This window comes from Anopheles gambiae, chromosome 2, assembly GCF_943734735.2.
Source record: "Anopheles gambiae chromosome 2, idAnoGambNW_F1_1, whole genome shotgun sequence".
In the NCBI taxonomy this organism is placed as follows: Eukaryota; Metazoa; Arthropoda; class Insecta; order Diptera; family Culicidae; genus Anopheles; species Anopheles gambiae.
Window position 1 is genome coordinate 97,648,770 of NC_064601.1, and position 20,987 is coordinate 97,669,756.

The window sequence follows — 20,987 nt, forward strand, 5'->3', positions numbered from 1 at the left end:
TACGTTTTGGAAGAATTCGATTTATTTTTTTCTTTTAAGCCGCGGAACGGTGAGTTCGGGAGAGACGCGAAAATTAGTGTTGTTCGTTCGAGAGTTGCCGGAGAAGAAGTGTGTTGGGTAAGCCGGACGGATATGCGCGTGTCGGTGTTGAAACGTTTAGGACGAGAGAGAGCGTGTATGGAGCAAGCCACCGTTTTTATAGCTGCGGTGCAGCATGCTACCACTGTTTGTCCTGCTCTAGCTTTGTGTGCAGTCCCTGCCTAACTAGCCCGTTAAACATTTTCTGTCGGTAGTTCTAGGTGTGCGCACCAGATGGAGCTCTGGTCGCTACAGGATTCCCCTCCTAGATCGGTGTTATCGGTATCGCAGAGGAATTACTACTCTTCGTTGAGATCTGGTAACACCGGTCGATACGTTTTGATCCTTGCGTAAGATAGGCGGTGGTGGGGCGAAGCTGGTGGTTGCTCTGGCTGGTTGTAGCGACGGCATGGGTGATGTTCGTGTGGCGCGGTTCCGGGCTATCGGCGGTTGGTTTGTTGACGGCAGCTGTATGGTCGAAGGCGACTGTGTGGCCGTTGGCTGCTGATCTGGCAGCGACGACTGGTTGGACGATGGCAGCTGGTCGAGCGTCGACGGTCCGGGCATCGGAGTTGTGAGACGCTGGCTCATCGTCGATTGTTGCGTCGACGGTGGTTGGGCCACCGGAGTAGCGTGTCGTTGGCTCGTCAGCAGTTGGTCGGGTGACGGTTGTTGCGGGGCTGACGAGATTATTCCTTCGGTTGTATATGCTGGCTTTAGGCGGTCGACGGACACAAGCGAGGGGTGTCCGTTTAGTAGGATCTGAAAAGACTTTGAATTTCGAGTAAGTACTTGGTATGGGCCGTGATAAGGTGTGGTTAACGCGGGACGGACGGTGTCATTGCGCACAAACACATGCGAGCATTTGTTCAAGTCGGAGTGCACAAACGATGTTCGGTTGGTGTGCCAGGCGGTGTTAGAAGGTCGAATTTTGCTCATCGCTTCTCGGAGTGTCTTGGCAAAGTCGGACTGGTTGACCAGGGCTGGTTGCGGTTTTTCGACGAGAAATTCGGCGGGAATGGTGAGGGTCGTTCCGTACACGAGTTCTGCAGGTGACGCATTAATGTCGTTCTTGAATGTAGTGCGTAATCCGAGCAGTATGAGTGGGAGATGTTCGCTCCACTTCGATGTATCTTTACAGCAAATTGCAGCTTTGAGAGTGCGATGCCATCTCTCGATCAACCCGTTTGCCTGCGGGTGATACGCGGTCGTTCGAATGTGTTTTGTTCCAAGGGCTCGCGTCAACTCCTTGAACAGGGCGGACTCGAATTGTCGTCCCTGATCGGTTGTCACGTGAGACGGAACTCCGAATCGTGCAATCCAATGGTACAGCAGTGCTGATACAACCGTAGTCGCGGTCATGTCTGGAATCGGTATAGCTTCCGGCCAGCGGGTATATCGGTCTATGATCGTGAGGCAGTATCGGTTGCCGTTGCTAATTGGAAATGGCCCGATGATATCGATGTTTATATGGCTGAACCTGTCTTGCGTTGCCGGGTACGGTACGAGCGGGCTTTTCGTGTGTCTGCCTATCTTAGCGCGTTGGCATGCCAAGCAGTTTCTGGCGAATTCCTGAGCGTCCCTTTTGATATCCAGCCAAACAAATCGCTCTGTCATTAATTTGGCAGTGGCTCTCGCTCCAGGATGGCTAAGGTCGTGTACGGCGTGTAGAAGCTGATTCCGGAATGATTTTGTGATGTACGGTCGGATTATTCCACCAGGGCAGTCAGCGTATAGCGATTGGGTGCTTCCTGGTATCGGCGTTTTTTGAAGGAAAAGGTCGGTTCGTGTTTTACCGCTGAGTATATCGGCGAGCTCAGGGTCGTTTGTTTGCTCTTCGGCGAGACGTTCAAAATCGATTGCAGGTGATGCGTTTACAATTTCGATCCGTGAGAGTAGGTCGGCGGTTATGTTTTCTTCTCCCGATACGTGGCGAATGTCGGTGGAGAATTGTCCAATGAAGTCGAGTTGTCTGGCTCGACGCGGCGAGGAGCTGTCAAGAGTCTGGCGAAAAGCGAAAGATAAAGGTTTGTGGTCCGTGTAGATGCAGAATTCACGACCCTCTAACTGATACCGAAAGTGTCGTACAGCCAGATAAATAGCGGTCAACTCGCGGTCGTATGTGGAGTAGTTGAGCTGTGCCTTCTCAAACTTTTTGGAGAAAAATCCTAAGGGCTGAAGTTGGCCGTCGATACGTTGGTGGAGAACGGCTCCAGCGGCGAAGTCGGATGCGTCTGTCCAGAGTGACAACTCTGCGTTTAAGGCAGGGTGAGCTAAAAGCGCGGCTTGTTGTAGCTGCTCTTTACATCGGTCGAATGCTTCGCTAGATTCGGGCGTCCACTTTAGCGGTGTCTTGTCCTTCTTCTTGTTCCCCGGTGTCATCTCAAGTAGGATGCTTTGTGTCGTCAGAGCATGGGGCAAGAAGCGTCGATAATAATTGATCATCGCGAGGAATTTCTTCAGCTCCATTATCGTCGCTGGTTTACTCAACTCGCTGATCGCTCGTACCCGTTCTGGGAGAGGACGTATTCCTTCTGCGTTGACCAAGTGGCCAAGAAAGGCAATTTCTCTTCGGTTGAATTCGCATTTGGCCGGATTGATGGCCAGGTGGTGTTGTTCGAGACGCTGGAACAGCTGGCGCAGGTGTTCGTGGTGTTCTTCCTCTGACGACGAGGCGACAATCATATCGTCTATGTATGGGAACACGAAGTCGAGACCTCGGAGGACATCGTGAATGAGTCGCTGAAAAGTCTGCGCAGCGTTTCGTAGGCCGAAGGGCATCGTGGTGAACTCGAACAATCCGAAGGGAGTTGTGATCGCCGTCTTCGGTATATCTTCGGGATGTATCGGGATTTGGTGATAAGCCTTGTGCAGGTCAACCTTAGAAAATATGGTTTTTCCCTGCAAATGCATAGTAAAATCCTGCAAGAAAGGTAGTGGGTAACGGTCGGGAATTGTTTTCGCGTTGAGGGCCCTGTAGTCGCCACAGGGTCGCCACGTCCCGTCTGCTTTTTTCGTCATGTGCAGAGGACTGGCCCAGCTGCTGTTAGATGGTCGGCACACTCCTAGCTGTACGAGAGACTCGAACTCGGCGCGAGCTGCAGCATATTTTTCGGGGGACAACCTACGCGGACGGGCGAAGGTCGGTTGTCCAGTAGTCTCTATGCGGTGCGTGACGTCGGATTGCAGGAGCGTTCCGAGCGCGGTCCGTGCAGTCAACCCAGGGAATTCCCTCAACAAGGTGGCGATTGGCGAAGTCGAATCGCACACCTTTACGGTTGGCTCCCCAGGATGTAGATCAGGAACACCCGGCGTTCGTAAGTTGGTTAAGGCGTCTACGAGGCATTTGTCGCGCAAGTCCACTAAAAGGTGAAAATGCTGGAGGAAATCGGCTCCTATTATTGCGGTACCCACGTCTGCGATCACGAAGTTCCACAGAAAGGCGCGTCTAAGACCAAGATCCAACGTGTAGAGTGACTCTCCATACACTGGGATAGGCGTGCTGTTAGCGGCAAATAGTTTCATGGTCGATGGTTTGCAAGGAACGGAGCTGTGCTGTCGAGGTATTACGGAGACGTCGGCGCCGGTGTCGATAAGGAAGGGTTGGTTAGTTTTATAGTCTTTGATAATAAGGCGATGACTGGCCGATGATATCGAATCGACTAGAAGCTGGACGTCTCCCGCGTTCCGTCATGCAGAAGTAGTAGGAGTACCGTTATTTTGAGGACGGCTGTTAAACGAGCACGGAGCGCGGCAGTTACGCGCTTGCTGTCCGTATCGGTCGTGGTAGAAACAATAGCCATTAGTGTTAGGATTAGTAGCCTGGTTCGTGTTGCGATTGCGAGAGCGTGAGCGGGCCCGTGAGCGTTCACGAGCTTGGTTCTGGTTCATTAGAGTTTCTAAGCGTTGACTCAGCTCGGCTACCTGTCGTGAAAGGTGGTTGACCTCCTCATTCCGCACCTCGGCGATGGTTTGGTACGGACCGGAGCGATTGTACAAGGCGAAAGAGTCGACCACTGAATCGGCTACCTTAACTTTCTCGTCGGCGTTTTGAGAGGACGCGATCACGGCGGACTGAACGTAGGGCGGCAGCCGACCGATCCAAAGATCGATCAACATGGAGTCGGTCATTGCACCGTTTGCTGTTCGCCGCATCTCGGCTAGCAGTTGAGAAGGCTTACGGTCGCCGAGGCTCATTTCGGATAGCAAACGGTGTAGGCGGCTTCGCTGAGACTCTTCGAAATGTTGTATGATGGCCTTCTTCGCGGATTCGTAGCGGTCGGTATTTGGTACGCTGTCGAGAATGGGACGCAACTCGGGAAGAATTCGCGTAGGGATCTGTGTTTTCAGGATGTTAAAACGTCTAACATGATGGTGCGGAGAAATATTCCAGGCGTCGAACCAGTTCTCCAAGGCGTAGAAGAACGTATGGATGTCAGCAGTATCCAATTCGGGCGGCTTGAGACGCATGGCGTTCACGGTCTCGACTTGGAACTCCGGAAGGTCGGTAGAGGCGTCACGAGCGAGAGGAGTCATATCGATTAAGTATGGACTCGGTGTGGGGAGTCCAGCTGCGGGGCTGGCGACCACCGCAGGACTGTCGGCCACTGCAGGGCTGATGGCAACTGCAGGGCTGGCGACCGGCGCTGCACCTTGTTGCGGGCTGCGCTGCATCTTTCCGCGTCGGGGTTAGTAGTGAATAAAAAGGGTGGATCTTACCTTAATTGTTCACGTAACCAGGGTGTCGTCGTTGCGGTCGATCGGTATGAAAACGCTTCAGAAGCCGCGTGCGTCGTCTTCCTTCTCGGGTGGAGAAAATGTCGTTTCCTCACTTGCGATGAAATGGTGCACAGAAAATGGCGGCGTCGTTCTTCTTGTCAGCTGGATCCAAGCGGGTTCGCCTTCGAGCGAAAAAATCGTGATAGCGGCGATGTGTCACTACTGCTACGGCTGGATAATTTGCGTGCGCAACTCGACGTTGGTGTCTTCCTTCTTGATCGCACCCTTAGATGGAAGCACACACAAACGGAAAATTCCCAGTAGCACGAGGTGTAGAAACAGCTTGCGAGGCGGTGATCGGCGTCGAGGAGACCACCAGCGGAGATTGTCGTCGATCCGCTTCCAGGAATTGCGTCGATTGCGTCAGCCGTCGAAAGCTCGATGGAAAATTTCTGCTGCGCCGATGATGGTGTGTGTGCGCTTGTCTCGCTTCGAGGCGGCGCGCGTGTGTGCGGGGGGTTCTTTTGTTCGCTGAATGCAGGAACGCTCCGTGTAGCTACGGGCGCACTAACACGGCGTTGCTGCGTTTTTTCGTCGGCCCGCACTCAACGTCCTGTGAATGATGAAAGGGCGCTCGTTGCACACTTTACAGGGAAAGGGGGGGGGAGGCCAGCTGCGTTGCCGGTACCTCTAACGCTGGTAGCACTCCCGGTCGTAGGCACACACACACACGTTGTCTTCTCTGCGTCGATCTCCGCTGCCGGTGGCACGTTTTAACACGTTCAACGCGGTACAAGTTTGCGATGCGTAGTACACACACACACTCACGTACGAATTCGCGGCGTCGGTTGCGGATCACGTCGGGGTCACCAGTTTTAGGGGCGCCACAAAAGTGGTCCCTAATTTTTTAAAGAGATACGCAACACGCTTTGCGAACTACGTTTTGGAAGAATTCGATTTATTTTTTTCTTTTAAGCCGCGGAACGGTGAGTTCGGGAGAGACGCGAAAATTAGTGTTGTTCGTTCGAGAGTTGCCGGAGAAGAAGTGTGTTGGGTAAGCCGGACGGATATGCGCGTGTCGGTGTTGAAACGTTTAGGACGAGAGAGAGCGTGTATGGAGCAAGCCACCGTTTTTATAGCTGCGGTGCAGCATGCTACCACTGTTTGTCCTGCTCTAGCTTTGTGTGCAGTCCCTGCCTAACTAGCCCGTTAAACATTTTCTGTCGGTAGTTCTAGGTGTGCGCACCAGATGGAGCTCTGGTCGCTACAAGCTTTTATAGTAATGGGATAATTTATACACTGATATTGAGATCAAGTCATACGTTTAACAAAGCTTATATTAATTCAGCATACTTTTAGGACGTAAACGAGACGAATTTGAATATAAATGATCAAAATGTTTACTGAAACGCTTTGTTGGGATAGATAACACTACAGATTGTTCCTGAGATACGTCATTAATGTAGACCGAGAAGAAACTGCGATTCTTGAATTGTCCCGTAAGCTGAATTTTACAGTTTCCTACCATAATAGTACCAATTTTCGTGTAAATTTTCTTGAAGTGATACGTTTTAGCCACTAAATAGATTATTTGAGAAGATTATGGGAAATAATTATTTCAATTTTGAACCTTATTGAATTGAATGATTAACAAAATTCGACAAATAGATACATTTGACATTTGATAGATCAAGCCGAAACAATTTACTCTAACAACTATTTAATTTAGAAGCCCGCCTAACTCAGGGATTTACTGTATAAAGTATAAGATTGTAAATGTTTATAAGATCGTTTGACATTTCATTCAATTGTAAATTGTCATGTCACAGTCAATTGTAAATTGTTATGCTAGCCATTTCATGTATTTTATTTACTTTTTACAGTCTACAGTAAGCCAGAACCTGAGACAGGAGCGTACGAAAAAAAAAAGAATTTTATCAATCACTTATATTATTTAACATCTGTTTGGTTGCTCTAATGTTTACAACATTGCCTCATTTTTATGTCACTTTGAATTACAATTTTCCCAACGCAATCTGAACGTATCATTCGATTTATGATGCATTTACACCTCACGCTACTTCCTTCCAGTCAGCTTCACTCTCACCTCACTGTGGCGTTCGTAGGTTTTACGCTTCCTTAATTGAATGCCGGCACAGCTGTATCTGTGCAATAAAAATCACGTTCCGCTCCGACTCCGAATCGCCCGATCGCCGGACCAGCATTGCCACCGTCCCGCATGTATGCAGCATGTATGCAAATGAGCTGCACAAATAACTCGTTTCCGTGAGCCGGCCAAATCACACCGTTTCCCACGGCAGCGGCTCAGCTCGGACAGCTCGCGGTAAAAGGGATAGCCCAGTGATACCTCTGTCTTCGTCCATAGCTGATGTACACACAAAAGGGAAGAAATAACACATACACACACACAGAAAAAAACACAAACACCCAAATCCAAGATGTCCCAAGTGGTCGAAAAGTAGCCAGTCCAGTTTTCCACCCCAGCCGATTTTTTTGGGTTGCATTTTCCGCGCCACCCAGAAGACCGGTTTGGACAGACGAGTACCCGTCCGCCCGGGGGCCTTCCTCATCCTTTGCGCAGCGCCGTACGGGACAGTTCCATTCGACCATCCCGTCTCGGACTGGGCTGAAAGGGGGACAAGGGAAACGAGAGGCGGGTAAAATTTGGTGGCCCGAAACTTGAAAGGTCATCAACGAATTTTCGGTACCGAGCTGGGCAGGAAAGGGTTGTAAAAGGGAAAAACACTGACGAGCAAATTTACGCGAGCCCGGTTGCGTTTGTGACGCTTTGAATAGAGCAAGGGATTATAGATCGTCCGTCGGAACGCAAAGGGGAGGACAGTGCGGCCGGTTTGGGACGGATCCTAAGGCTAAAGCTAAGACAGAATAAACATTTGTTTTGATTTGATTATCAAGAGCAATCTTTAATTGCAAGCGTTTTTCATATTTTTTGGTCGAATGTAGTTATTGTATGGGACTTATTTCTTAATTTCAACAAACAAGTTATTTAACAAATCTTACATTTTGATTTTTGTTTAAAATAAATGTTGAACTGAAAAAGTATTAATGTTTTCTGTATGTTTATTTAAAGGAGAAAAAAATCTAACAATAAACTATGAAAGATGATAAGTAACAATAATGTATGTAAAAAAGGATTTTTTTACATACATAATGTATGTAAAAAAGGAATAAGTCAAAATAATTAAGGGCTGATAGACTAATAACAACAATAGTAATTTAATGAAAACAAAATGAAACAAATTTATGTTGAAAAAGAACCAAAAACGACAACGCAAGCGGATCAAATGAGACAATAAACAAGCAAAAGAAAATAGAAATTCGAAGGCATAATTGAATAGCAACACGAAGAAAATATAGAAAAAGAAAGGAGAATAAAAGAAAGAAAGAATGTAAAGAAATAACTATAACATTTATCACATATACACATTTTTCATTCAAGCATAAGTGCTAGGAATTTGCAGCAATGCTGGAAAGTTTCTCACAATTGAAGACAACAATACTAGCTTAACGGGACCAGACTTTGCCTTTACTACAATCGAGCTCAAGTTTGGGACGTTTTTTTTTCTCTCTCTCCAAACAGTAGCGCCCAACTTGACACCCGCCCAGGACAATGTCCAAACCGGTTTATTTCCCACCAGAACAAGCGAACCCACGGTCACGAAAATTTTCTCATCACCAAAGGGTCACTTGGTTCGTTTGCCAAGTAACGGGGCAACGGTTAGAAGATGATATATTAAGATAAAACCCTCATGGATTCGCCAATCATTCCCCGGCCCCGGCCGCCTCACGACTTTACTTCCCAGGGAAAAGCGAATCCTGTCTCTGCCCGGGCCCTCCAGCCAAATCCCGATACGGGTCAACCCGGGCCGCGGCCCACCGAATGCGGGTTAGCGTGTGTGTGTGTGTGAACATTTGTGCCCTGGACAGCAATCCGATGGTCGGTACGAATCGAAACCGGTTTGACCGGTCCTGGCACTGGACCCTTCACCGCATACACCGCACATACCGATGCAAGGACCCTCTTGGCGCATCACTGCGGATGACCAGAACAGTGCGTTCGCTCACACTCAAAAGGATAACAACAGGCGAAAGGACCAGGGGCATCGGACACATCGAGCAGACGGGGAACCCTTTTTCCCGTATCAACAGGTAGACTTTGCTCAAAAGGACTCGTGCAAAAGGGGTTCACGAAGAAGCTAGTGAAGGGTGCGCGAGTGTCAGCTCTGCTTTGCATACTGGCAACAATTGGCTTCGGGGGCTTTCTTTTTTTTTTTTTTTTTTGTTAGGTAAGAAGGATTAACGAAGCGAGCGTCCGATGTCATTGCGTTCACATGCAATTGCCGAATCCGATGAGAACGTGACGGAATTCGAGATCCGTCCGAGATGGTCATGCGTGCATTTGCATGACTGCCGTAAACGGTTGCGGAGTAGGGAAAAAAATGGGACGAGTTTAATGAGCGAAAAGTGAAAGAACGTAATTCGTGCGGAATTTATGGGAGAACAGATTACTGTTTGCTTTGTGCGGTGTTTGCGCAAATCGCTTTCGGTTGCGATGTTTGGTGTGTCGGTTGGGTGTAGTGATTTCATTCCGGGTGAAAAGTCGTTACTGATTTGTTACGATGAGAAACAAGTTTTGTGCTGCAATGTTGCTAAGTTTCAGAATAATTTAAGACGAGCTTAAATAGTAACAAGTTAATTTTTAGTTTAACAACGAAACAAGTTTATTCAATCAATACTCTTTATTGTGAGGGCAAATAAAATTAATATTTTCAATCAAAAAGCTAATAATAGAGCTACTCAAAAACGATCTTAGAATAGAAAAAGTAATATCTAGTCAATATAAACAATTGATAGAACTTATGAACAATATAACAATGATTCAAATTGATCTAGAGAAAAGTTGGTAAAATTTTGTAGAAATAAAACAAATACGCTAAAAGAAAAAATGTATATCGATGAAATCAACTAAAATCATAATAAATACAATAATAATTCAAACATGATCGAAAATACTGATTTCAACACTAATAGGACTAATTTGAGCTATAACTATAAATGCTAAGGACTAAAACTCAATTGCAGAAGAAGATGAAAAAAGGAGAAAAAATAAAGCTAAACAGAAAAGTCAATAAAAGAAGAAAAATTGAGAAAAAGAAAAAAAGGAAAAAAAAGATAAGGTTACAAAAGTAGTGAAGGAATTGAGAAAATAAGGCTACTGGAAAAGGAGATCTCAAAGTAATAAAGATAAAACTAATCATTAGCTCAAAAACAAGCTTTAGGCAAATTATTTGAAACTATTATGTTTCAAAATATGAAATCTACTAAATCGACAGAAAATATTTCGCAAGTCAAACATTTGTGTCGTGCATAGCCAGCAATGTTTTGAATACAAATTGAATTGCAAATATAATTTGATCATATCGAATGATTTTTCATCGTTTGGTAATGTTGAACTGAATCATAAAAGCATTGGTTTTTCTGTGGGACTCGATGTGTGATCTTACTTTATTTGCTGTTAAAATATTTATACAATAAGTAGTTACATATAGGTATGCGATTGCTTAACATTGCCAAGATAGTTTACACTAATTAGTGTCATATTTAGATAGTCATCGTTGATATTGCAGAATTTGCACCCTAATATACTGTATAATTGTAGTTACTGTTACTATTATAGTACTCATTATGTGCTGCATGCCGAAAAAAAATAATAGATTCCTCTTTGGAATTGTTATGGTTTGTGTCATTATAGTATAAACTATGCGCATTTAATGTCGTCATAGTAATGAGCTTAATAGATACTTGCACACCAGAGTAAACCAGAGTAAACACACTCACTACATTGTATGGTTAGGAATATATTGTTAGGGCTTATTGCACAAAGTTTGGCGAAACACTGTGAAGCTAAGTACAATACTGACTTCCAACACTTGCTTGCTTGCTTGCTTGCACGCCCTGTTACCTCATTACCTCAAGCACGTTACGCATTCTAAGAAGGAACATTTAGCCGCTGCTTCTGTTTTCCCCCACGCCAGGGACCATCGTTCGCGAGGCGAGCAGAGGAGCTCCACCAGCAAGGACAGCCGTCTGACGGGGTAAGTAAAATGGCGTAACTAAAATGGTGTTTTTTTTGTATAATAATACGAATGAAACATGTTTGTTTTGCTGTGTTTGTTCCGTTCCGGGATGGAATACGCTACTGGTGCTACTATAATATATTGCATTACACTGTGAAACGGTATCCTACTGTCTAAAAGTTACTGTGTTGCTTAAGCTACGACAAACACCGAAAGTTTAGCGTACTTCTACGCACAATTTGCTGCATTGTATCGATAAGGGATCCCTCTTTTGCTACCATTATGCCACCATCAAAACACTGAATGATTTTACAGCGACACAGCGAACGACACGACACGACAACGATACGGAACGGATAAACGGCACCATTTATGGCACCTTAACGCGCACGTAGTATATGTTCCAATCCTTCCCACCACACTTACACTTACACACTGTGCCACTCGGAGCACGTGTGGCAACGAGCTTCGCAAAGCATCCTTCCCGGACGGTCAGCAGCGCGCGACTAAAGGATGACCGATCGAACGGGCATCCCGAGCCGACCGTTCCGAGCCGGTCCATTCGGGTGGTGGTGGTCCAGCTTCAGCTGACCGATACGCTGCAGCAGCAGCTGCTGCTGCTCGGGGACTGCCGGTGGACGGCTGTTGCTTTCGAGCAGCCAGGTCCGACTGCACGCATGTTGTTGTGTTTGCGTTTACGCGCAAATCGCAGAGGGAAAAAATAGAAAGGGTTGACCACACAGGGAAAACCGGATTTGAGGAGGGCACCACTGGGTAGCAATTTGGTTCTAGCACTTACTCGGCACTGCCCGCTTCTAGCGACACAACTTTCAGTTTAACCGTTTTCCAGTGTGGACAGCCCATCCTGCTTGTGGATGTAAAAAGGAGAAGAAAAAACACGCGGACACAAAGTGCGCCGAAAAACGGTTATTTTTCTGTTTTTTTTTTTTGTATTTAGATTTGCTGAGGTATGGAAAAAAATATGTCCAGTTAAATAATTGTTAACGGTTGTTTTCGTATTTACCTGCAAACACAACACCCAGATAGGGTGTCCTCGTGCCAAACGCTCGGTCCTAACACACCAACACCAAGAAACTTCGCCGAAAAATGCGCCCAAACTCGCACACGTCCGCTAACGGTTGAAATCTTTGCATAAATAAAACCTGCCAAAAGCGGGCCCACCGTTCGTGGCCGGCCAGCGATGCTGGAAAATCCGTTTGGCCCGTCTTAGAAAACCAACGCACACAGCCACACACACACATGCACACGGAGCGTGGTCGGCGCTCTGTATACCGAAAGAGTACATGAAGTTTTCGCGCGTTCGTGCGTTTAAAAACGGGCGGCAAGAAGTCTCCCCTCCCCCCTTCTTGGGCGCAAAAAAGGCGAACCCTTTCGCATGCCCTTCCGGCCGTAGGCGTTTGCGCGGGTGCGCGATAGAGACGGTGCGCTTGTGCTTGGAAGGCAAGGCAGTCGCAAAAATTGGGCCCGAAAAATTGAGCCCAAGACGTCTTGCTGCGTTGTGTGGAGGGCGCTTGGCTGTGGTGGAGGTGGTGCGCACATGACAAAAATGGGGAGTTTTCTTATATCCTTTTCGAAACGGGTATGGTTGGGGTTATGTACGCCCCCAATAAAAACGTTAAAGGGGGAAAAGGCGCGTGTGGAAGAAAGTAAGAAAAAGAATTCACGCGAATTCGTTGTTAAGTAAATGTTGTATTCTAATTATGAATGCTTTTAAAAATATTAAATAAAATATTTAATTTAATTAAATAATTTAAAAAAAAATTGTGGTTATGCTACTTCTTCCTTGACACACGAAAAAAAATCCTTGTAACGGACTTTTTCCACGCTTTGCTCAAGAAATATCATCCCCAAAACGTACTCATATCCTTCATTTTCTTCCCGCGCCTTTACATACTCAACACGCATACGCTCGCACGCAAAAGACGCATAAGGATCTTCTTGGATGGAGCTTCTGCGTGTGTGTGTGCTTTTTTTCCTCAACGCCTTTCGCGCAACAAAATAAAATGCGCCGCGATTGGATGTACCGCACCCAATACGCACACGCAAACGCGCGTCGCGATAGTACAACCGTATCTACGCAAAGGTCCCCTTGTCTCAAGAAAGGAGGAAAAACTCACGCTCGCTATTACAACGCAGCCTGTGTGTGATGTGCGTACGAAAGAGAAGGAAAACAACATTAAATAATATGTGTTTGCCATATAAACACACACACACACAGTAGAAAAAACGAACCATCCTTTCTTCCATCCAAGGAAGCCTTTCTTTTCTTTCGCGCAAAAGAAGTTCGCGCAGCCACCGGAGGAAAGGCAGAAGAGAGAGAGAAAAAAAACACGCGCGCACACCGCGCGAAGCGTGTTTGGAAAAACTTCGGAAATCTTCGAAGAAAAATCACCCCTCCCTCCCTCTGTCTAAACGCGCGCAGCCTCGCTGCCCCAGCACACAGGGCCGCGGCCACGGCAAAGGAAAAGAGGCGGAGCTAAAGCACTTTTAGCACAAGCGCAAGCGATGGAAGGACCTTTCCTTGGAAGACGAAGACACCCGCCCGAAGACGTTCGCCGAGCGTTTCTTCGTGCTTCGTGTTTTAGTACAGACTGCTTCGAGCTCGAGTTGCTTTCGAACAAAGGGTAAAGGATGGTAAAGGGTAGGGTTTGGTGCATTTTTTTTAAAATAACGGGGCAGCGAGCGCTGTAAAGGGGACCTCCTTTTTACTCCTCAGCTTCTTTTAGAGGAGCGGCGTTTTCTTATACTACCACGGAGCCACCTCGTCTCAACGCCCGTCCCATCTAGGAAGGACGCAGTACATAAGCCTCAAACATCCAACGGAGCGAATGTGGGACTTTTAAAATTTAAAAGGATTTTCCCGCGAACCCGTTTCTGGGTTTGTCTTTCTCACTTGCTCCCTCACTGCCTTCCCCTTCCAACCCATAATCGGAAGCCGCACAGCGAATGCGTGAGTGCGTCCAGGTTTTTGGGATGGTAGTTTTAAAAGGACCTCTTGCCAGTCCGTACATGCGTGTCTGCGTGCCAGCCAAGTGAATGTCAGCGTTAGTGTTGAAGGAAAAAAAAAACACACGCACTTTAAATCACCCCATGCTTGCATAACGGCAGTCAGTCGGTGAACCAAACCGGTAGCCCCGTTCGCCGATGGAATGTGCGGGACCAGTCTGGTACGAGATTTACTCAAGTCAGCACAATAACCTCCAGCGGAAGACGGTTTGCGTTGCTACTGTCGTCGTCGTCTGCAACACGTGGTTGATTCGATTGATGACTTCCGGGAGCTTTACTAACCCCACACACACACTCAGGCTCAGACTGGACCGTTGGGCCCTGCAGCTTAACGGACACTGAGTATCCTTTTCCCGCCCCGCCGTAAGCAAGCACGTGAGTGGTTGCGTCTGTGCATGTGTGCCTGTGCAGAGTGTCCTGGCAGTTGGTTATCTGGCTGTGTTAGTGGAACGCTTTTAAAAGTGTGTGAAGTGAAAGTGGTCACTGCAGCGTTTCGGTCAGATCAATCCAACCCCGTCCGGCTGCCGAGGTCGAGGTCGAGGTCGGTGCCCTCCTCGAGCAAGCAACGACCGTTGCAAGTTTAAAGAGCTACACCGTTGACCATCGGTGCAGTTGGGTGTGTGTGCAGAAGAGGGTGAGGGTAAGTAAAGTTCTTAAACTGCTTGAAGTGTATTTTAAATGTGACATCGATTCGTTCGCAATGTACTGTCATGTGTTCATGCATGCGTTTTTTTATACATTGAGTGTTTTCTTTTAGATACTTTAAGTTAACTCCTTTTCTTGGAGGTGGTGTAATAACATGAGTTTTTCTTTTAGTGTTGTTGCAATTCCATTTTTTCTTTTTAAATGTTAAAATCATCTCATGCTTTTACGCTTTTCGTTTTCATTTTACTGTTGATTTTAGCAATTTTACTCATTTGAGGAAATAATTTAGAGTTCGCTCAAGCAGAAAACTATACTTTTACGATAGCTTTTATCTATTATTTCCATTTCTATCTTGTTTTGACAAATTGTTCTATGATCTTTGAATATCTGAAATTATGATTATTTGGTTAGCAAATGATGTTCTCTATTATTCTTGTTGTTTTCGTATTCGTAGTTGTTTTTGTTGGTGCAGTTTTGATATTTTTACTTTTTGTGCAATATTGTGACAATTCCTATTCGAAAGTTATTTATATTTTGCAATAAGCAACAGTTTTACTGTTGGTTTCTAACTGTTTAACAGTGGTTACTGTTTTATATAATTTTTTGTTATGTTTTATTCTATTTTTTTGTGTTTTTATACATTGCCTTTTCATTTGGCTGTATTTGTTCATGCTTCTTCATACACTGATGGCTTACTTTTGACAATAATTAATGCTTTTATGTACAGTTTGGGCTTTTTTAATGTAATAACTTTGTAAACTTGTACTGTTGACACATTGTTTTAAAATACAAAACAAAATTTGGAGTTATTTTGCATTATTCTCTTCTGATTTGGTTTCTGGCCTTTTGCAAACAGGAGAAAAATAAACCTGAAAATGTGTTTTTAGCACAATATCTGTTGAAATATGATTCCTGCTTCTAAGAATTTTCCTTTATTATGATAGTCAAATAACAATGTAAACTGTTTCAAAATTTAAAATTTCAAATCCCGATAGTACACACATCAACTCGTTGCGTTAAATGCATTATCACATCCTTGAATATCACGCTCGTTGCAGTATATTGGTCTCTAGAAACAGAAAACGGTCCATCCAAATCCTTCCCCTATCTTCCAGCAAAAAGGGAATACATTCTAATTGAGCAAATACCGGTGCATTCGTATACATATCTTTACAAAGAGTTAGGGTAAGGGTTGCTTTTTTTTCTTTTCTTCCATCAACCAGTTATTTCTTTCCCCCTCTACTACCTGTGGACCGTTGGCCGAAAGCCTCCCGACCAAACGCAAAAAAAGAAACCTGAAAAAACAGTACAAATTGGAACAAATAAAAACAAATTCAATAGTTGCTGGTTTGTTTGTAAGTTAGTTTTTTTTTTTGGTTGCTCAGCATTTTTTCTCCAATTACAATAATAACATAGCCAAATTAGATTTATACAAAATAAACACAGCTACTAACAGTCCACTGTACATCGCAAAACTCAAAACTGACTCTATGTGTTGCGTGACCTTTGGGTTTGTTTATGTACCAATAGGTCGTTGCATTGGTTTGAAATTGTGGGTTTTTTTTCTCTATTTTCCAATTAATTTGGTTTAATTTTATTGATTATAAAGTTTCCCTTCTGCTCTGTTCCTATTGCATTTGCAGGTAATAATATAGCATGGTTTCTTTAGATAAGAAAAACCCCCATTTTGCATGAACAAGCTTATGTCAACCAATCGAACACAATCTGAAACAATAATTGACTCGCAGTAAGGAGCGCTGAACGAGTTGGGGTGAATGAATCGGAAGTGAAAACGGTACCGGGAAAAGGACATCTTCATGTCCACTTCTCCGCACCGTTTTCCTTAGCTCTTCACTTCCCAACCGCATTCATTGCATTCATTGCTCGTGTGGTTTTGTTTTAATCTTCTTGTCTGTTTTTTCCCCTCTGCGCTTGTTGCTTCTAGCTTCCATATGCCTAAATTGTCTGCTCGTTTCCCTTAAATTGCCTGCTCCAATTGCTGTCTCACCACGAAAAACAAAACAGAAACATAAAACGTCTTACACTCTAAGGCTGCTGTCGCCAGCGGTTCGGATGTGGCCGGTTTTCACCATAGCCAAACCGGGGAAAAGCGTCCACGTACGAACCGGAGCTGCACTAGATTATCGTCGATTTCGTTCACTTCTGGTGTTTGCTTGGGTTTTTGGGCTTGGTTCTTGTGTATGATATTTTTTTTGTTCGTTTTTAAACATTTTTCGATTTAAGTTGCTCTTCGATTGATCGATTAATTGCTGCACGTTACTCATGTGCGTGTTCTTCGAGGGAGGATTGTAACCATCGCACCCCCAGTTGGGGATTCTGCATTCCCAAGGGAGTTGCTGGTTCGCGTTGCCCTTCCTCTTGACTGCGCAGTCGTTGATGTTCTGGTTTTCTTCTCGGGAACTTCTCGGCACAGTTTCTCCGGCAGGGAATTAATCGATGAATCAAATTTGTTGTCTATTTGGTGTTGACCATTTCATAATCGTTAGTTTGCTTGTTGTGATTTTAGGAAGGGGGTTTTGGCTTCGTTAGTCGTTTGTTTGTTTTTTGGCGGAGGCTACCATTAACACTCCTCATTTTCATGTCGTTTTTCTCTCGTTACTTCATATATCGTTATAGTTTTTGGGGGAGCACTTATAGGGTAGGTTGTTCCTTCACTAGATAGGTTTTTTTCTCTACTGCTTCTTCTTCTTGCTGTTTCCTTATCGCGCGCTCGTTCGTTGCTTAGCGGCGCCGTGTTGTTTTTGCGATTAATAATTTAAATAGCATCATCAGTGTTATCACATTGGGCATTGTTACGTGTGGTTACGGCTGGGAAAGGCTGATGAGCGTCTCTCAGGTGACCACCACTCTAGCCGCTAGCCTAGACGAAGGGTCCCCCCGAGGGACACTCGTTCGTCCCCGCTCAGCCATCACACGCACGCTCGTACCGCTCCTGGGAGCATTAAAAGGGCATGAAAGAAAGCATACTTGGCGCGGAAAAGCATTGGGAGGATTTTTGGGGCGTGTGTGTTTTCTTCATGTTTGCGTTTGCTGCCTGCTCGGGTGCTCGGTGGAGGAAATGGAACAGAAGACATGGCATTTGCTGTCTTCTCTCCGGATTAAAGCCGTTCGCCCTTGGGGTGAAGGATGGTTGCAGGTGAATGCCGCATCAGGCGGGACAGGCTTACTCCGGCTCGTTCATCCGCAGGCGGGCAAAGTCTTCGAACACGATGTTGTCGTCATCGTCGGCGTAGTGCGAGTTCTCGTAACGGTGGCGCTCTATCGACTTCATCTTCTTCAGGGCGTTCACGCGCTCTCGCTCGACAGATCCTGATAATAAAGAAATAGGAAAAAAATATGCATTAGCACCATCTATTCGCTGAAGTGCGAAGATCGCTCCCTTACGACACTTACCAGGTGCTGGGTTCATCAGCTTGAACGGTACGTCCGTCTGGAGTTCACCGCCGAGCGTGCCACAGTTGAGCTTGACGCGCAGCGAGTACGAGATGACAATACCCATCGCATCCGACGGACACTTGCCCTCGCTGATCAGCGTGGACGAGGCCAGGTTGACGTCATCCTCCTTCAGGTGGCCGTCGAGCGCAATGCCCCGGCGGTCCTTGTTGCTGGAGGCGAGCGGGACCAGGAAGAACGATTTCGTGAAGCTCGCCCCGGGCGTGATCGGGCAACCCTCGCGCGTCTCCAGCGAGGCGATGTGCTTGCTGAACTGTGCATTCACCATCGTGACCTAGAATGCAGGAGGGAATGATTGGGAGTTAAATTAACCCGATCATCACATCTAGGTGCCCCCTCCCAGGAATGCTCCATCACTACTAACCTCACAGTGCTGCACAACGAAGCACTTGATGCTCTTGACAGTCTTGCGCGAGTTGTTCGTCACGACGATGTTGGCCGCAATCTTCTCGCCGTGGTAGTAGATCTCCCGATCGAGCGTTACCTCCAGGTTGATCTTGCCCTGCGAGAAGGTGAAGCCCTTGCTGACGAGCGACGAAGGAAGACGACGACCGCGGGACACCGGCGCGTACTGGAGCTTCTTGATCGTCAGCGTGACGGCGCTGCGCTTGTGGCCCTTGTCGCTCTCGTCCTCGCCGACGTGCGCCTTGATCGCGTACTCGACGCCGAGCGGTTTGCCCGTGTCGTCCTCACCGGCCTGCAGCGTCACCGAGCTCGGCGCCATGCTCGGGAAGTGGAAGGTGAACGGGAACGCGTTCGCGCCCAGCTTCTTTACCAGCCGCTCCTGCATCGGCGTCATCTCCATGTTGGCGTTCTCCATCGGGTAGATCTGTTCCTTGGTCAGCACCATCTCCTTGGAGAACTTCACGCCCATCACCTCATCCTCTTCCCGGCCATAGCGGTAGGTGGTGATGAGCTGCGGGGAGAGAGAGAGAAATGGAACATTGAAGTGGGTTGGAGAACAGTTACATGCTGAGAACTTGCAACTATGTTAGTAAAAGATAAGAATTAGGCTATTCTGAGACATCAAAGTTCTTCGAAAGAGTTTTCCAATGAGTTGGAGTTCATTAAAAACCTTTAATACCCTTGATATTAGCATTCATTTCAACTACATTATGACATCAGTTGTGTGTCCTTCTAGTACGTCACCTCACTAATTGGATTGTATTGAAACTAATCGGATGATATTCATCAAACGCTGTAACATTGTGGTTCAGCAATAGAACGATAATAGGTCCTGTGTATTGGCCGTCTGCACTATTATCTTCATAATATCCTCGAACCTTTCAAAGATCTGATAAATTCATAACATGGCAACATGAGTATTGGCTAATTAACGAAGATTTATTGTAATTCCAAGTTATCGATACTCTACTTCTGCTCCAGGCATTTGAGAGTTCATTCCAAATTGCACACATATTCACTCATCTAGTAAGTAGACACTCGAGAGAATCATATCTGTTCACTTAACAAGTTCTTAAAGACTTCCTGAACTGCAGTCATCGAGGATCGAGATCTTCCAGTAAACCAACCTGGCCGAAGACCTTGCGGCCTCGCAGGTACTCCTCGTCCAGCACGATAACGCCATCGATCGGGTCACAGTAGTCGGTGTGGTCGATGAAGTCACGCTTGCCGAGATAGACGGTCAGTTTGCCATTCGGGGCCGATTTTTTGAACACTTTCACTGCGACAACCATCACTGCGCGTTAGTTTGTGTCTTCGCAAACACAGAGCAAACAATCAGATAAAAACTTTCGAAATGTATCACGAGTATTCTCACACACGGTTGCTCACTCCCTGCTCAATTCACTCGCTTCGAGATTGGTCGAACAAAATTGCGTGTCTATTCTCCGGGGTCGTTCTACGGAGCGCTGTTTTCTTGCGTTTTTTCAATTGCTTGAACTACAAAGTTCTCAGCTAGTTTCGGGTATTGTATGGTTTGAAAGAACAACCAGAAGTGCGATCGAACGGTCGGCTGGTGGACAGTTTTATACCTTTTCACCGCCCGTGTGGCGGACCGTACACTGAAAACACCGAAAAGGTTTCCCGGACCATCCCCGTGCGGGCTTTTGCAGCGGGAAAATCGATCGACGCTTGCCCGATTGCCATTAACTGAATTAGGCTCGAGCTACTGCCACCGACGAGCTGCCAGGTGGTTGCGCCTGCATTACGGGGGAGGGACAAATAGTGTCAGCTAATTCATGCTCCTTGCGTCCCTTTCCCCGATGCCGTCCGTTCGCGTACGATGGTGCGATACGCAACAGCCTGGACGTAAGCAGGGGTACACGCGCAGAACGGTATACGAAATTACGATGCAACGGTCAACGGGCGTCGGCAGCGAACGTTAATCTTATTTCCCCGCGAAAACGCAAAAGGTCGTGACGTCACGCGTACGCTGTGGGGTGCGTGTTTAGGTCACGTTTGGCTGAGCACCGTGTGTTGCAGGAAAGAGCGAACGGGCAACACGGGCGTCATAAAGGATTAAGACGGGAAGGCGAATTTGCAAATCATAAAGATCGTATGATCTTGCACGGGCAAGCTACGGATCAGCAGCTCCTTTATGCAAGCTGTGGAAGATTTTGCACCTTCAGCTGACTAATGCTTTGCATAACGCAGGGGTTTTTAGCACCCAGTTGAGCAACAGTTTTGGACATTTGGAGAGTAGAAAAACGCTTGCTTATTTGTAAGGCTTCATTCCCCGCCGAGGGACAGCGGCTCACGTTGAGTCGTCAGTGGGAATGGGTGTTTGTTATTTTGTTTCGTTTGTGTGTGCATATAGTTTACGCTTCTATTAGCCCGATCCGTAATAAAGGACCTTTGCACTAAAATGCTACAAAATAAGTTCATCCTACGGCATGCCAGGCCAGCTCGAATGTCAAGGTTGGTGCTGGGCATGTTTTGCTTAGTGTTCCAGTTAGCTTTACT

General features: G+C 46.4%; 2 protein-coding genes across 5 annotated transcripts in view; one reads left to right on the forward strand and one right to left on the reverse strand.

Moving 5' to 3' along the window:
* The window catches only part of LOC1276917 (arrestin homolog), a 24,658-nt gene continuing 3,671 nt past the window's right edge, over positions 1 to 20,987 (reverse strand). The window contains exons 1-6 of one of the 4 annotated variants that reach the window (XR_009765593.1): positions 19,595 to 20,041; positions 18,427 to 18,978; positions 18,003 to 18,336; positions 11,941 to 17,918; positions 11,716 to 11,781; positions 1 to 11,585 (exon numbers count right to left, since the gene is read on the reverse strand). Coding sequence is in view for 1 of the 4 variants with exons in the window: in XM_316327.5 (XP_316327.2) it covers positions 17,773 to 17,918; positions 18,003 to 18,336; positions 18,427 to 18,978; positions 19,595 to 19,759 (1,197 nt within the window). In the remaining 3 variants the exon portion in view is untranslated. Of the gene's footprint in view, positions 17,919 to 18,002; positions 18,337 to 18,426; positions 18,979 to 19,594; positions 20,042 to 20,987 lie in introns of those variants that run through there. The other 3 variants (XR_009765592.1, XR_009765594.1, XM_316327.5) reach the window with 3 other exon arrangements.
* The window catches only part of LOC1276918 (peroxisomal targeting signal 2 receptor), a 17,207-nt gene continuing 10,663 nt past the window's right edge, over positions 14,444 to 20,987 (forward strand). Inside the window, exon 1 of the mRNA XM_061652625.1 lies at positions 14,444 to 14,583. The gene's annotated coding sequence lies outside the window, so the exon portion shown is untranslated. The remainder of the gene's footprint in view (positions 14,584 to 20,987) is intronic.